The sequence below is a fragment of the Tribolium castaneum genome, chromosome 1, assembly GCF_031307605.1.
Source record: "Tribolium castaneum strain GA2 chromosome 1, icTriCast1.1, whole genome shotgun sequence".
Taxonomy (NCBI): domain Eukaryota; kingdom Metazoa; phylum Arthropoda; class Insecta; order Coleoptera; family Tenebrionidae; genus Tribolium; species Tribolium castaneum.
In genome coordinates this window covers 28,290,679-28,308,222 of record NC_087394.1, presented here as the reverse complement: position 1 = coordinate 28,308,222, position 17,544 = coordinate 28,290,679, and the positions used below count along the sequence as shown (strand labels likewise).

Here is a 17,544-nt window from a genome sequence, read left to right as displayed (position 1 = left end):
AACGCTCCCGAACCCGCCACTGAGTAAAAAAATAAGATTTATTGTTAAGGATTTATTATAGTTCCGGATAAATGCACTTTTGCACAAAATGAATGGGAATTTCTGGTATAGAATCAAAAACAGCATCCGGATAGCAAGTGGATTTGTATGAGTTATGAGCGCAATGTCAGGTGCACTAAAATTAATAAGACTGAACAGGTGTGTTAAAAGACAACGTTGATCAAATGGCGTAAGAACGACCCAAACAACACAAACATGACACATACTTCTAAACATATCTCAGTGAATAGGCGCCCGACCGAATAAATTCAAAAGAACACACTACAATAACTAAAAAACAACCAACGTTACAGAAAGCGAAATAATGAAGCTTCTGCAAATTGTCAAAAGATAAGAAAAGAACACGCGAGGCGCCTCCCTCATGATTATTTCGTGCAATTTTGCTAAATATAACAAAACCACCTGCGACCGACACAAAAACATTTTCAAATCCTTTTGAAATTTATTAATGGTCATTGAGAAAAATCGCTTCAGTGACAACGTCGACCCCAATTTTCCTGACCCAACTGAAGCTTTGCACCTTTACCTACATATTTATTTATACGTTTCAAAAATATGCTGCCGGATAAAGATAGAAAAAACATCTGTTTGGTCCGAATAAATCATTTTCACGTGGTGGAAAACATTCACGAGTGGTTGTCCGAGAGATAGTCTGTGAAATTTTGCAGGCGCGAAATGGTGCACTATAAATATTCCATCGTTTCGATTCATCTTTGTCTGAAAACGATTAACGTGATTCCGAAATGAGCGATTTTCAACATCAATCGTAAAACTTCACATTAACCGGAAAATTAAAGATAAAATCTGTTACAGCGAGTTACAAAAGCAGTGTCAGAAGGAACACGTCTATTTTTAATTCAATTTGAAATGAATTTATTGCCAACGTTTCGTCATTTATTGATGGTTCTCCCAAGGCCGTTGGCTAATTGATGGAACTCAAAATTATCCAATTCCAACGAGACTTGGCAGATAAATTATTTCAAACGCAGTTCTAATTAGGTCCCATCTCGTGACAAAAATTTCATGATGCAATTTCAGCAAATCAATAAATCGTACTTGCTATTTTATTAATTCCAATTTGTACAAACCCGTTACTGAAAATTCATGAAACGGATAAACAGCGTTGGTGTTAAATTACATTCGATAATTTTCAGGTAACACAATATTTGCTCCGCGCTATTTAGAGCCGATATAATTATCGAAATAAATCGCTACCGAAAACAAATACCGCAACAAAATATGCACATAAATTTCTTCGGCAGCTCCTAATCGAAAAGAAAATTGATCGCGATTCATTAGCATACAGCTCAATTATAAACAAGCTATAAAATTCGGGATAAGCGAAGGTAATTACGTTCGATTTAATCGTTTTGCGAAAATTTAAGAGGATTATAATTCATAGTTGAGTCGCGTCGTTGTGTTTATCGATTTGCTCCATTTTTTCCCATTCAAAATAATAACTTTGCATCATTTCTCGTTTCTGCCATCCCCATAACATTTCCGGGTTTAACACGACATCGTAAATAATGCACCCCGCGGTAACAGAAAACATGCGACTTGATCTCATGGTTCACGGCTAAAATTTGTAGAACGGTTTCATGTTTATGGCTGGTTTTGTAACATGAAAAACGTTTACGTCTAAAAAAATGTGAACGACAAATTGACATTTTTAGAACCATAAACGAGACTAGACAGTGGCATTTTACTCGAGTACATTCCTGATGTGCTCGATTTAGAAAAGAAATGAAACTCCCGAGAGACTTCAACTTGAAAAGGGTTTCAATTGGTTTTCCACTCTACTTAAAAAAATTTAAACTGCACCACGTAGCACAGCTAATCCAATCATCCTTTTTTGTTCGCTTTCCTTTTAAATTATTTCGCATTTATTACATAAAAGTATGCGTTAATTAGAAGACTAGAGGCGAATTTCAACAAAATAAATAACATGGAAAATTTAATTCAAAATAAGAACACAAAGAAATGTTTAGGTACAGTATTTGTCGGTAAAAATAATGATGAAATATGTATTGCACTGTTTCAGCAAAATCAATACCAATAGAAATCAATTAAAGAGGTAAGAGATATACGATAACAAAAGCATTGCCTGAAGCTACACACAGCAGAGTTCCATACATTTTGGAAACGAAAACCTAACATGAAGCTGTAGGGAGAAAAAATTAAATTCTTCATTTTTCATAACAAGTCTAACATATAGGCCCATGGTCAAAATAGTTTGTTTTACTTGCTTAAAATTTTATGTTCTAGATACATCATTCCCCAAATAGTAATAATAATAATAATAATAATAAATGCCTTTATTTAAGTAAAAACTGAGGAGGCGAAGTCTAGCTAATGCTACTCCACTTAACCTCGCATATAACAAAAAGTTTAAATTACATAACAAAAAATACAAATAGAGGCAAAGAGAAAATAACAAAAAAAGAAAAAATTCTTAAAATGTAAATTAACAGGTATAAAAGTAATAGAAACATTCTTAATATAGACAAAAAATAAGATTGTGAAAAAGAGAAAAAACAGTATTAGCAAAAGAAGAATAATCATTAAAGTAACAGAAATTTAAATTTGATTTGTTTTTTAAAGAAGTTTACTGGCTTTGATTTAAAAATATTTTCTATATTGTTATAAATAACAACAGCATTATAACTAAAAGTATAGTATTTTGTCTTTTTTTCTATTGACTTTTGCGTTCTTTTCACAAATAAAATTTTATACAATTTCCTTTTGTTCTTTTATTCATATTTTTTTAGTGATTTCTTCTTATTTTTGTCATTTTTTCGTTAATTTTTTTTTCAAATTTTGATTAACATTCTTTAGCTTATTGAGGTACATAAGGATAACATAACATTTTGTCTTTTTTTCCATTGACTTTTGTATTCTTTTCACAGATAAAGTTTTGTACAATTTTCTTTTTGTTCTTTTTTTCATCTTTCTTTTAGTATTATCTTCTTATTTTTGTCATTTTTTCGTTAAATTTTTTTTTAATTTTGATTAACATTAAGGGAAATTCTTTAGCTTATTGAGGTACATAAGGATAACATAGCATTTTGTCTTTTTTTCCATTGACTTTTGCATTATTTTCACAAATAAAGTTTTATACGATTTTCTTTTTTGTTCTTTTTTTTTAGTATTATCTTCTTATTTTTGTCATTTTTTCGTTAATTTTTTTTTCAAATTTTGATTAACATTAAGGGAAATTCTTTAGCTTATTGAGGTGCACAAGGATAACATAACATTTTGTCTTTTTTTCCATTGACTTTTGCATTCTTTTCACAAATAAAATTTTATACAATTTCGTTTTGTTCTTTTATTCACCTATTTTTAGTATTCTCTTCTTATTTTTGTCATTTTTTCGTTAAGTTTTTTTTTCAAATTTTGATTAACAAAAAGGGAAATTCTGTGGGTCATTGAGGTACATAAGGATAAAAAGGATGAGGTAAAATTAAGAAATGAGAACTAATTGCAAAACTGTTACTGCTTTATTAAGAAATCATTCATCCAGTTATTATAAACACTCTTTTTTAACTTAACTTATAAAAGTCAATTTTTAATAGAGTCATTAAAGTTTTATCACTTAATAACAACTGTGGATAAGTAATCCATTGTAACACGATTACTCACATCAGAACATATTACATTCAATTAAAACAATTAAAGAAATGACACAATTACCAATTATTTTAAAATGGTAAATCTAAATTTAAATTTTGTTTTTTTTTTACATCAAAACAAATGTTAGAGACAATTAATTCTTAACAATTAATTGCCAAAATTCCCTGAGGTAGGAAAAAATTTCGATACAACTAAAGTAATTAAAATCACGTTATTTAATTTTAATGAATTATTTCAATTCCCCAATGCAAATACATATTCCTGGAAGTTCGACAAAAGCAAATAAATTCCTATTTAACTTAGCCACAATAATTTTCTTCCGAGTCAACATCTAGTCTATATTCCAGTCATACAGCAATATCCAACTTTGAAACACATTTTTGAAAATCTCATTTTACCCAACACAAAAAGATGAATATAGCTACTTCATGTCATTGGAAAAGAACCTTTCCCGTTATAATTTCGCATTTCAAACATTGTGCTGTATCGAGTATCGATTATTGATGTTATTCTCGTTCAAGGAGACACTTCCACAGTTGCAAAAACCGACGAAAGCAAGACGTTTTTACTCTTAGCGAAATGGAAATTTTCCTGAAGGAAATAAAGCGATTAATTAGTCCATTACCAAGACCCCACGCAATGTGAATAATTCCACGTAACTTGCGCTTTACTACGTTGTTATGAAAGTTGTCAAAAATGAAAAAACAAATATACAAAACTAGACAAATATTTATCGGCGCCGAAAATTATGAATCATGCTTATAAGCGACTTTATTTACTCATTCTGTTATCAGATCAAAAATCAAATTCGCGAATATAAGCTAGCGATCAAAAATCGAGTCTGTCTATACAAGTGCTTTGATTAGAAATGATACCACGCCTCAGTCTAAACTAGAACAGTTTGATTTGCGGTTATCTCTAATAACAATGCACCATACGCCATATCAGGTTCATTGAGTGATAATAATGCCTCTTAATACAAATAATTTAATTAAACTCGAGCCAAATATGCTTAATCTCCACAGACAAAATATTTTTCTCTGGCAAATATACTCACCACGGTGATTGGATACATGGGATTAATAATAGTGAACAAAAGGACGTGATTTGGTTTACTTTCGTCTTGTCTTTTTCTTCTTGGTTCCTCTGTAGTTGTGTAGTTTCCTGTGTGTCCCTGAAACAAACAAAAAAGTTGGAAATGATTCGTTTTACACTGCAACTAGTACAAGGTGTCACGCATCACGTGCTGACATCCTTCAGGAAACAGACCAAGAGACACTTAATTAAGATCTAATTTAGATGTAATTTGGTGCTACCAAGCTCGACTTATTTCGAATGAATTGAATAAAATATTAAAACTTCCATTTCACCATGTTGACAGAGATATATTACCCGAAAACCAGTATCGCAGAACTGAATTTGCTTCCATGTGATAAACAATTTCAACAATAAAAAATTAAACATATATGACAAATTTAAACTTTCCTGGTGCTCCCCTGACAGCGATAATTTATAATCTAACACGAACGCAAAATTATTCGGCAAATACACAAATTATTCAAATAAACATCGAATCCTGATAAAATAAATAAGCAATTTAACTGTAAAACATGTCACTCACAAGACTACAACATTTTTGAAGCATCTAATGGGTGTTTTAAAACCGTTTCATGTGACAATGACAACTTTAATTCGTCAGGTTCGTGTTTTCAAAACTAGTTTAATGGAAAATATAATAAAACACAATTGAAATAATTTTCGCACAACACGCGAGATACGGGTGAATCGGCTACCGTAGAATGCAAAAATCAACCTTTCCACAAAAAAACACCAATTGTGTCACATTTACATAGGTAATTTATTTTTTATTTTGTGTAACGGTGTCTTCCACATTTACACATGGTGCCTTAATTTCGTTAAATATTTATAATATGCAAAATTTAATCCTGGAATAAATCACGTCCAAGTACCTTAAATTTGCTTTTTATACGGGGCTTATAACCCCGTTCATTAAAATTTATAACAATCTTTTGAATTCGTTACACAATTTAGCAGCGACTAAAGCAGATTAATTAAAGTGTATTAGAAAAAAATCTGCTAATTTTGTCCTTGCCAGAAGCAGCGTTTGGCTGCAATAAAATCTATAATTTAATTTTGGGTCAGTGCACCTTGATAATTATTAGTTCTGTAAGCGTGGGTATATTGCATGACCGAGTAATCCGGAAAAAGACTCAACTTTTCTAATATTTCAGGTTCTATGGGCTCAGTTTCAGAACTACACTAACTCTGCTGATAATAATTTTTACAAAAGTTATATTGAATTATGAACACTCGACTGGACATTGAACGCTACATTCATACGACGTAATCAATTAATCTAATATTTATTTTTAATATAAACAACGATAAAAATTGCAACTATCAATAAAACACGACAAAATGACAGATCCAACTTATCAGCAAATGTATTAACACATTCCTAAATTTTCCACAAGCACACAAAAGTCACGCATCAAAAATAATCATTGTGTTTTTAAGTTATTCATTTCCTTAGTAGGTGGAACATACACGAAGATTCTTATTGTAAGCCCGTCACAAAAACCGATTGTTATTGTCATTCGTAAAATTATTCGCTCCGCTCTCCCAAATATTTATTGCATGATAATGCCACACTAAAATATTTAATCAATGGTCTACGTCCAAGACAACTATAATTATAACATAAAATTGAATTTTACTGCCACATTTATCATTCATAAATGTAACAGACATTTCCATTAAGCTTAAACGGAAAATCAACTTCGAAAAATGATATTTTGTGTACCAATTGTTGCGCTATCATTCAATAATCTACTCGTAGGTATAACTAATTCACCCCGCCGCATTAATAATAAACATAATATCAACAATATAATAAAATGCTCACGGTATATCGTTTCTAAATTAAGGTTAGAAAATCAGACTTTAAAGTCAAGGATTTAATTATTGTAAGTTTCTGTAGTGCAATCCTTATGGAACTACAACTACATAAGTACATAGGTACTATAGTAAAAAGTAAATTGTGTAATGCAATTAACGTAAATACTTTAAACTTTTCCAAACTCATTAATAGATAATTTCTATGAAATCCGATAAATCTGAAAAGCAAATAATTGTACATATCCTGCCTAAGTTTCGTACGTTTTTATTTATATCAATAATTTCCAGCTAAAATAATAGCGATTTAGAATTTAAAATTATTTAGAATCTATTTACAACTAGACTATTGCTATTTTGTAGACGTTATTTATATTCTAAGACGCATTTTAGAATTTTTTTTTGTACAGAATGTCCCAAAAAAGTATGATGTCACAATAATATATTTTTTTAATTGCATGATATTTTTTTGTGCTGAAGAAGTTTTTTTTAATCGGTTCAGGGTTTGCTGTTAAAAAAAATAAAAACAAAAAAAACGGTTTTACACCTGTAATTTTAAAAATTAATAGAAAACAATAACAATAAATAACAATAGTATTTTTTGATGACATTTTTACTAGGTACGTGTTGAACAAGGTCTAACAGATTTCTTAAGTTAGTTTAATTGATCTGAATTGTTACTATTACATTATTACCAAGCGATTTTTTAAAATCTCAATCTAGTTATCCATGATAGTTACCTCAGCAGTAAAATATATTGCGTAAGTAACTTCGGCATCACTTTATCTATCAATATATCCAAAATGTTCACCGAAGAACATAAAAAAATTATGTTGAAACCTTATTTCCATTATAGAGATCGGGTTAACGTAACTGGCATGGGTAACAAAATCAAAATTTTAGCAAATAGCACGGTACAAGGTGTTTACAATTTATTTCCAAGCTTTTTAAACCTTATAGCCTTTTACTTTGACTTATTTTAAATGCCAAGTCTTATTGAAAATCTTAACACATTCAGAGTTATTTGCTAAAAAATCATTTTGTCAATGACAAATGTGTTTAATGGCTAAAATTAAAAGTGTTTTTAGCAAATAACTCCGAATGTGTTGGAATTTGCAATAGGGTTGTAATTTTAAAAAAAATTCGATTTTTATTTCTGCATCAGGTGATATAAAAATAAACAGAAGTTGTTATTTAAAATAAGCAAAATAAAAGAAAAAAAATGTTTAAAATGAAGATAAATTGTAAATACCTTGTACTAATTCAGATCAATCCAATTTAATTAATAAATCTACTAGACCTTGTTCAACACGTACATAGTAATAATGTCATCAAAAAAGCACTGTTTCTATTTTTAAATCCATGAGTGTAAAAGTGATTTTTTTGGTTTTTATTTATCTTATGTTTTTTAAATCTAGGAACTTGCAAAAAGCTAAAAGGATAAAAAAAATAACAGCATGTCATTAAAAAATATATTATTATTACATCATATTTTTTTCGGTGCACTCTGAAAAAATATTTTCATGATATGTCTAATAGAGTATAAATAACATCTACAAAAAATAAGTAGGCAATGGTTTTCGCTTGAAAAAATAAAAACGGAAATTAAAATTTTTCGATTTTTCTCAATAATTCAAAAACTATTGTTCAGCATAAAAATACGCAACTTTGCCCTAATTTAACCGAGCTTTTTAAGGTCGGAAATTACGTTTATTTATTTATAGGTTAAATAATGACAGAGCTAAGATCAGCTAAAAAAACGGTACAAAAATGCGAAATGGAAGTATATTGTTACAATATTAAATTTCAAATGCAATAAGAAATCAACAAATTGCCATCGTAATTTCATTTTTTTATTACATGTAATAATTCTGGAAAAGCATCACGTAATGAGTATTGTACGAATAAAATTTGCGTAATTAATGACGGAAACACAATAAATCAGAAAAATAGTATGGAAATTTTGAAACCACATAATGTTTCCATTATTTTACTTTCACAAATCGGTCTAATAACAGCAATTAAGAGAATGTACTACAATCGAAGGTGAGACACTTAAAAATAGTGATATACCGACAATTCCAGATTAAAAAAATCAGTGCTGAATACAAATATTAGGAATTATCTAAGAGTAGAGTTTAGATAACTATAATCCAAGCTGACATCGGAGATTAATTCCACTTTGGGCGTAAGAAAATACTATAATCCCACTCCCACTTGACAAATTAATTTAGCAGTAGGTACCTGCCATAAACCCCACATTCCTGGAATGACAGCAACCTCTTTAAAATAAAAGACCAGACTCTTGACAGCTTTCCTAATTGCCGTATCTAAGCCGGCGCTAAACCAATGAGAATGAACCTCACCGACAGGTTCTCCGATACAGGAGTTGAACCTGACACTTCTGCCGAGGCACGTCCACATGTCTTTGAAACATTAGAACGATAATAAATCTGTTGTTACCAGATCAGGATTATTTATACCAAGCACAGCTGTTGCTTTGGCCTAATTTTACCCACAAATCTATACATAAAAATGACAGGAATGTTTAAAAGAAGCCCCCCTGTAACAATACGAGGCCAAACCTCGGACAAAATACCTACGATAAAGTGCCTAAATTCCCGGACGGAAATGAACCAAATAAAATAAAGTATTGTTTATTTTAAATTTGACAAGTATTTGGAGGTACTCCAAAAATCCGTTAGTTGAGTCACAAACGCACGTTTGCGTTGTTTCTGGCCACGTTTGAGGTTAGAACCAATAAATCGGTTCAATCGAAAAGTTATTATTGACCTACGATGAACTGCATCTGGTTAGCCTTGTTTGGGTCATCGGCCGGCACTTGTCCATTCATCCCAACAGCGATAAATTCCCCAAAAAAACAACAGATGACAGACGGTATAAATAATAATTTTCAAATTGATTCTAAAGGATTGCAGTCACGGAAGCAATAAGCCGGGTTAATTCGAGCGCCCTCAAGATCAATAACCGATAATTTAACGCGAAAAATCGATGCGAGCTAAATAAACACACCGCAATTATTTACTCGAAAAATCAAGTCGGCTTGAAACCACCACAATCACAAATGTCACTCAATTTTTTTCGAAAAAATTCATTCCAGAGGCATAAATAGCGGCATGTTCATTCACGAAAACGTCCAAATCGGAAAAATGTCTTTTCCTCGGCGCAAAACTTGAGGACAGGTCGCATTCCGTCAGTGACAGGTTGGAAGTGGTCGCTTCAACCCTAACCTCTATGGTGGTGCGATGACATGAATCGGGCGGCTCTAGGCAGGGGTACCGGCACAAAAATGACTTACTCTGTTATTAGCGGTGTCGCTTTCTGTCCGTTGTCTTTTTGTATGAGGTCCATCTCCATTGAACGCCATTTTGAAACAAACAAACACTTCCAAGAACCTGCCGCTGCTACGGCACGCGCAGAACTGACAGCTTTTAGCGAAGGAGGCGGATGCGCAAAGATATCACGAAACGGAGTGCTGCCACCTGGTAGAGATATAAGGAGATTGGGGCAGATAATTTTATTTGGCAGGGCCGGACTAAGGATAAGGTGACCTGGAGGTTCCGGGGGTTGGTCTTTACATCCCTATTTGTAGATTGTCGGTTTCGACAAATTAGATGATACTTTTTTACACAAGTAATAAAACATACCAACGAAATTACTCTTACCTTTCCATTTTTTTGAGTATTTTTCACAAAAAAATATCACAAAAAATACTCTATACAGAGTGTCCGTTCCTCGAGCTCCACCAAGGAGACCTCAGTTATTATAGAGATACGAGGTCGGTTAAAATTATGGCAAAGTTACGTAATTAAAAAAAATTGATGCCATTTATTTATAGTTTTTGAATAATTTAAAAAAATTAAAAACAAAAAAAATATTTTTGTTTTTTCAAGCGAAAACCAGAAGAACTTGACGTTTTTAAATAGGTAGGACATATTCTTCAGGTACTATTTTACAAAAAATCAAAATCTGTCATTGCCTTTTTCAAAATATTATTAAGCTGAAATAAAAACACTTTCCAAAAATACAAAAAGCGAATATGGAGTCTCTAAGAAAAACCAAAATTGAGTGTGGTAACTCTGACGTCAAGAACGAATTAGAAAATACCCATGACGGATGTAAATTTCTTGTAAAAAAGTGCAAATTTCCGTTTTTTTTCTAATTATTCAAAAATTAAAAATACACTAATTGTGCAGCATAAGAATGTACACAACTTTGCCCTAATTTAACCGACCTCGTATCTCTTATAATGACTGATATCTCTATGGTTGAGCTAGAAAAACGAACACCATATAATTAATTAATTAAATTAGGTACTAACAAACTTACATTCATAATCCAAAAAACTGTTTTCATCTAAGAAATGACTAAAAAAGTCCAAATAAAAACTCCTTTTTCTTCAAAAAAAATTGACAAATACAAACTGAAGAATAAAATTTATTCTAATTAAAGATTACCGTGCTAAATTTTCGTAGAAACTATAATAAAATATTATAGCCTCTATGAAATCATACACAGGTAAACTACATAGAGCCTGCATTTTGAGTTGCGTTTCATTTCTGTATAAAACTCGTTATCTTGCAAGAACATTCCTTGATTTTTCTCAATAATGATAATTGATAATAATAATACATACCCGAACATAGCTATAAAAAAAGTTAAGAAATTTATTACAAGTTATTTAGTTGTTATATCTTCATAAATATTCCCATTCCAAACTTCAAATTCAAAGCTTAAATCGTGCGTACTTGCGTCAGTTTTTAATTAACAATAGTTAGGTATGCAGTAGAAAATATTTTTTTGCTAAGAACTAACAATAAACACAAAAATCATCATGACTGTATTAATTTTGACATTCGAAATCGTCTAATTAGGTAGTTAATTAGTAATAGATACTTATTTAAATTGCAGTCACCTTTAACATTGTTGTGAAGCTGTCAATTTTTATTTTAAAATAATTTTTTATTATAAAGGAAAAGACTTCTGGCTCGTCTGAATTTTTGCGACTTAATAACCTTTCATCCAAAAACAAGACACGTATTATTTCGCGTTCTCTATTTTTCGGATTCCTCAAAATTTTATTTGAGATTTTCTTGCATTTTGTGTCTTTTTTAAAAAACGTATTTAACCCCATTATTACCAATTTCCTGTGGTAAGTCTACATAAAGCTCTAGCGTGAAATATGATTGAAAAAACAAGGGAGCACTATTGTTAAAGTTCGTAAATAATTTTATTAAAAAAATATCAAAATAGTATCAATTTTAGCTATTACAAACTTAGAAATTAGATTAGGTAAATATTTTCAGAATATTTTGAAAACAATCTCAGTTGTTGTTTGTTGTTTCTATTATCAGCTTATCACTCAAGATGTAATCCTCACACTATAGAAATGCATACTCCAATAAACATAACCGATTTGCCTTTTGCTTTATTTTTTTCTTTGATCTTTCAATAATAAAATACGCAATTCCAGAATTACTTAACATTTATATTGTTTTAATGCCTAATTAAAAAAATAACTTAATTTTACTCAAGAGATTTTTTTAACTCAAACCATAAATTCTCAGACTAAGAATATGTTTTATAAACTTTTCTACGGCTTAAGTCATTTGTTATTTAAATTGATTTAAAAAAAAAATAGATTTTCCGATTTTGGACGAGATTTTTTATCGATTCATTACTTTGTTACCTGCCTCAAAATTTTTTTTCAAACACTATTTTATGTCTAGGCCGATCTAGATCCTTGGAAGTAAAAATAATGTTGTTTTAGACCGCTTTCAAAATTTTCGATTTTTCCGATTTTGGTCGATTAATTTTTGAATCGCAATTTGTTTATGACAAGCGTTTGACAGTTTACAGACATGTGTTTAGATTAGATCATAATTTTAGATAACTTCCATCACCCAAAAATTATAAAAGTGAGAAATGCAAGATTCTAGATGCCGAAAAAACAACCAAAACCAAATTTTTAAATGGAAGATTCCGATTTAAGTAAGACTTGTAACAATAATTTGCTACAACACTTGTTACCTATTCTTCAGCTGAACATTTGAAGATCAATTACAGTGGCATAAAAAAGAATGGCAAAATTTATCTTTTGATATTATTGGCAACAATCCCTGGCTTGTGCTTCTCTTCGGTAACATTACACGCCATAAAAATTGGAGCAAGCGAAACTTTGCGATGCAAAATTAATAGTTTCGAAAACGCGTCTTGGAAATTTCAAGAGTTATCACGCCCGGAGTGCGTTTCAGACAACTCCGAAAGCTAATTATTGCTAATTGTTTAATTATTTTTAGTGGCGTCCACAAAGAATGTTTTATTTTTAATTATGACTATGATAAACTTGCTCACATGACACTCAAAGACGCCAAAAAACTTGTTGACAAAGACTATGCAAATAGGACACGAATCATTTGTACAAAATTTGTGGCCGACGAAAATAATTCGCGTCCTGCGGCGTATCCTCAGGAGGTGTGTTAGTTAAAACACCACAATTTATCAACGCTTTGTTATTATCACAATAATTAGAAAATTTTAGTTCGCCAATTATTGTGAAAGTCTCAGGTACGATTTTTTGTACGATGTTGGGGCCGTACTTCCGTATATCTTGGGCTGTTTATTGGTGGTGCCGCTAGCCGACATGTGAGTGACAACTTTCGAATATCGTTTGAAGATTTCTGTTACAGATACGGACGAAAAAGAATTTTATCGCTGGGTTGTCATCTTGCGTACATATCGGTTTTTATAAAAATTATTATGTTGCATTTTACTAGAGAAGCAATCGGCGAAGCTGTAATTAATTACGCTTATCCAGTGTTAAAATACACAACTGAAGCTATCAGTACGAACTTATCACTCCAAAAGTTATTAATCAATCATTACACTGCTCTTGTAGTAATTGAAATAACGGGAAACGAGCTCAGACCTGGCGCGTTCGTATTAACTTTTTTGGGACTCCAAGTTCCCCAATTTTTAATTGGAGTTATGCCACCACTTATGTACTGGAAATATGCAACACTTTTGGCTTACAGTACAGTTTTGTTGTTACCACTCCTTCTGTGGTACAATAGATTTTAGTAAAAAAATTGTTTAAAAATTTTTGATACCGTTAGGTTTGTGCCCGAACCATCACTCTGGTTCATTTCAGGACAGCAAACAAGAACGGCATTGTTTGCCTCAGAAACGTTGAATGATTCTCCAAGACACAATGACACGCTCCTGCTCCTACGCAATAAAGTAATCACTTTCAAAAAAGCGAATAAACTGGTACAAGAGTTCAGGCACAAAATTAATTGGAAGGAGTTTATCTCAATTAACGTAATTTCAATCAGCGTCGGGTTTTTATCATTTGAATCATATTCGAGTAAAAGCGAGATTTATGTTTTAAAAAAATTCACTCGTAATTTGCAGAACATAAACTAATGTATGCTAGTCTGGAAAATGGCTGGATGAGAATTTTACATTTCTCTAGTGGACTATTTGGCGTTATTTTCACAATTCCGTGCGTCTACATAATGAACGGTGTTAAATTTTCGCTGGCGGTTTTGTTTGGCGGATGCGGAGCTCTGTTTGCCTGTTTGTGTTTTTTAAATTCAGGTGCCAAAAGTGCAAAAATATGACTTAAACCCAATCAAAATGTTTCAGATTCTTTTGATAATTGGTTCGCAATCGTGACATTTTTTATCGAAATTTTATCAGTTATTGTGAAAATTTTGTTCGAGTTTTACCTTCAAAGAATTTTTCCGACCAGTCACAGATGCTTTTGTACTGGAATTTGTGGTGCAACTATGACCTTTGGATTACTTATTGTAATTGGCATCCAGCAAATAAGCGTAAGTATCGTAAAAAGTGCTCGGACTGGTTTGTGCTAAAGTGATGATGTTAGAACACAAAATTGCAATAACTTAGGCCAGGCAAGTTAGCCCCCACTTTATTCAATTTTGCTTATAAGTGCTACGTGAATTGTAGACTCACTTTTTTCAATTATTACAAACAAGTTCCTTAAGCAATTGTTTTGAGGAATTTTTGACAATTGCTTCAAACACTATTTCTGCGTGATTATTATTAGTTTTTGAGGCAGAGTAACAAATTTTTTTTAAAATGCCTATTTGAGTGCGTTAAGTTACTTCTGGTACCTGTACAAAAAAAAATACAAAATAGCAGTATCTATTTAAGATTGGATACCTTCTAAATTAAATGGTACCTGAAATAGTAAGATTAAGTAATCAAGGCTGTCTTAAGCAGGAGCGAGGAGGAGCACCGTCCTTTTTTTGAAGTGGCAATTTAAACTATTAATTTTATTTTTTATTTTATCTATTTTTCATTAAAAAAAATTGTGTTGCATTTTAACATTCTGAGAAACATAGTTCGTCTTATTAATGTGATTATTTAAAAAAACATTTATTAATTACGATTTTATATTATTAAAAAATGTGCCATGGCCATGGCTCCCCTTGACGAGTATATTTGATTCTTTGGAGTTAAAAATGTAATACATTTCAATAAATTTATAATTTTTTTTATATGATTTATCACAAACTAAAAAAATACCGAATAAATTGTACTTTTATTTTAAAAAGACAATAATTGTATTTACTTAATAATTTGTATTTACTTAAATTAGTTTATTTTTCTTAGCACGTTCAACCTATAAATAGTTATAGCCAAAAATTCTTTAGAAGTGACCGATTTTTTTCTATTGTTCATTTTTTTTGTTTCAAGACTTGTAACTTCTATGAACTTCTGACATTAACTTTAAAGCCCCTTTTAAATAAACGATAAGAACGCAGAATTGATGCTACAAAAATCTTTAATTTAAATTAGAAAAAGTTTAGTTATAATGTGTTATTTTTTATTTATTCTTGTTCAGATTCGAATAATGATACAAAAATGTTTAGAAAATTCCTTTTTAACTCTTTAAAATACATGACACTATTATTATTTTTTTTAACTACGCAAAAATCTGATTCTCCCTCTTAGAAGTTACTAAAATATTTGTGTTAAAATATTGAAAGACGATAAATCTTTTTTCAATGAAAGCAGAACTGATATAAAAAAATTGAAAATAAAAAGCTATATAGCTGTGTGCCACTCTTTACAAAAATATTTTTGTAAAGGGTGGCACACAAATCTTTGGACCCAGACGGCTGTAAAGCAAGACAGCCCTGTAAAGTAATAATCAAAAAACGAATAGAAGACGATCAACGCTTTATTTTTAATTTTACTAAAAATAAATAATAATAATGATGTAAGCTCTAGAATATTTATGATGGGAAGTTGGGAACCTGATAATGTCTCCCTATTTAAACATTTTTTAAATTACGTACAAAAAAGTACAAATGACGATAAAACACACCAAAGTTAAGTAATTTAAATTATATGTTAAAATAAATGCCTTACACAATTTAACCATAGGCAAAAACATCTGATAAACATTAAAGAATTTTGAAGAAAGTATTAAAATTTATTTATTTTAAAAATACATAAACACATTAAAATATTGCACGGTTAGCAGTGACTTTAGCTCTAAGATTAGTTTCGAAAAAGCACAATTAATAAAAACATTAGCACAACAATCCAAATTATAAAAAATAAGTGAGAGGCTAACTTGACTGACCCCAATACCTTTGTTTTCAGAGTTTGGCGAGAGAAATTATAACATCGGTTGCTTCAATATCATCTTGCATAATCTCTATTTTTTTCGTAAAAAATTTGTCGAGAATGGATTCGCTGCACATAAATTTTGCAGCGTAATATTTGGATAAATAAAAGACCGTTTAAAAAATTAAACTTTATTAGAACAAATTACAGAGCAAATAGATAATGCGTGTCTGGTAGTTTTCCCCCGAAATTCAGCTTCCCTGCTTGCGGACAGTGAATTCTTCTCATAACTTCTTTAATTTCATTGACACTAATGGGGGGCTGTCCACTGTAAACCCTGCTATAGTCTGGATTGTTACCACTAGCCCCTATCCTATAATCCCCATTAAACATCGTAGAAGTGTAGTAATTGCCGTATAAATGATTCAGTGGATCACTCCCACATTTGCCCTCCATCCTCACAAGCAACGCATAATCGGTTATCTCAGCAACTGTCTGGTACCCCAAATACGACAAAACCACCATAGCATTAGTGCTGAAATTAATTTCCTTTTTCGGGTCAATCCACTGTCTTAATTTTTCGGAGTTTCGGGCCGTGATATCTCTACTGCAAAACGAGGTGGCTCTCGCTTTGCAAAACTCCAAATACCTCTTCTCGTCCAGGGCTTGAGATATGCGATCAGCCCTCAGCATCCTCGACTGTTTGACTTCATCAACTTCGGATAAATCGGTGAATTCTCCCGTCTCGTCTATGTACTCGATAAACTTCATTAGCTCGTTCTTCGGTATGGGATCTCTGTCAATTTCAATGACCCCCGAGTTCAACGACTGGAGTTGCTGTTTGAGTTGCTTGTTTTTCAAATATTGGAAAAAGCGGCGCATTTTGTGCTTATTGTGCCGCATTAGGAACACCAACTCCTTGCCTTTGAGGTTCTTACCATCGGAGTACTTCAGCGCTTCCTGGACGATCATGCGGAGCTGCTTCAACACGATGCTCTCCACCAAACGCACCGTCTCGGGGTTCGGCTTGTGGCTGTCGCCGAACCCAAACATCATCAGCGAGATTTCGTTACAAAAGGTTGTTTTTTGGGAATCCATCAGTTTTTGTCAACAAACACCTAACCTCAATTGACAACAAATATTTTCCCCACAGAATAACAGGTTTTTTTCCCCAATCAAACACAGCCGGTTCAAAATACCAGCCCGTGATTGGTCCTTAGCTCACAACGCCGCCAAAAGAAAATAAAAATCCCCAAGTTAAACGTCAAGCGCCATAGTTTGTGGTTACAATAATTTTGAAAAATAAACACGTTT

At 31.6% G+C, this 17,544-nt stretch overlaps 3 protein-coding genes across 4 annotated transcripts in view; 1 reads left to right on the top strand and 2 right to left on the bottom strand.

Annotated features, from left to right (window-relative positions):
• Positions 1-10,079, bottom strand: part of sm (smooth) — a 68,196-nt gene extending 58,117 nt beyond the window's left edge. Inside the window, exons 1-2 of the mRNA XM_008193556.3 lie at positions 9,926-10,079; positions 4,748-4,864 (exon numbers count right to left, since the gene is read on the bottom strand). Of these exons, the coding sequence (XP_008191778.1) occupies positions 4,748-4,864; positions 9,926-9,994 (186 nt within the window). The 5' untranslated portion in view covers positions 9,995-10,079. The remainder of the gene's footprint in view (positions 1-4,747; positions 4,865-9,925) is intronic.
• A 2,376-nt stretch (positions 10,080-12,455) lies between these two features.
• Positions 12,456-16,419, top strand: LOC103312536 (uncharacterized). Of its 2 annotated transcripts, none has more exons than XR_010336192.1 (10): positions 12,456-12,618; positions 12,669-12,870; positions 12,927-13,101; positions 13,169-13,272; positions 13,317-13,471; positions 13,526-13,691; positions 13,778-13,993; positions 14,041-14,226; positions 14,275-14,462; positions 16,267-16,419. XR_010336192.1 is itself a non-coding variant. In XM_008193385.3 (10 exons), the coding sequence occupies exons 1-10, from the start codon at positions 12,600-12,602 to the stop codon at positions 16,381-16,383; spliced, it is 1,563 nt and encodes a 520-aa protein (XP_008191607.2). In that variant the 5' UTR covers positions 12,457-12,599; the 3' UTR covers positions 16,384-16,419. The 2 variants fall into 2 exon arrangements, 1 of the variants encoding a protein (XP_008191607.2); XM_008193385.3 differs by having other exon boundaries at positions 12,457-12,618; positions 13,743-13,993.
• Spt3 lies at positions 16,406-17,352 on the bottom strand. The gene has a single exon (XM_008193558.3). It carries the CDS (start codon positions 17,326-17,328, stop codon positions 16,435-16,437), a length of 894 nt encoding a protein of 297 aa, XP_008191780.1. The 5' UTR covers positions 17,329-17,352; the 3' UTR covers positions 16,406-16,434.
• Between the last annotated feature and the right edge of the window lie 192 nt (positions 17,353-17,544).

Coding starts and splice junctions, on each gene's coding strand:
- LOC103312536 (XM_008193385.3), top strand. Junction 12,871..12,926: donor CAAGAGTTATCACGCCCGGA/GTGCGTTTCAGA, acceptor AATTATTTTTAG/TGGCGTCCACAAAGAATGTT. Junction 14,227..14,274: donor TTTGTGTTTTTTAAATTCAG/GTGCCAAAAGTG, acceptor AAAATGTTTCAG/ATTCTTTTGATAATTGGTTC.
- Spt3 (XM_008193558.3), bottom strand. CDS start 17,328: ATGGATTCCCAAAAAACAACCTTTTGTAACGAAATCTCGCTGATGATG.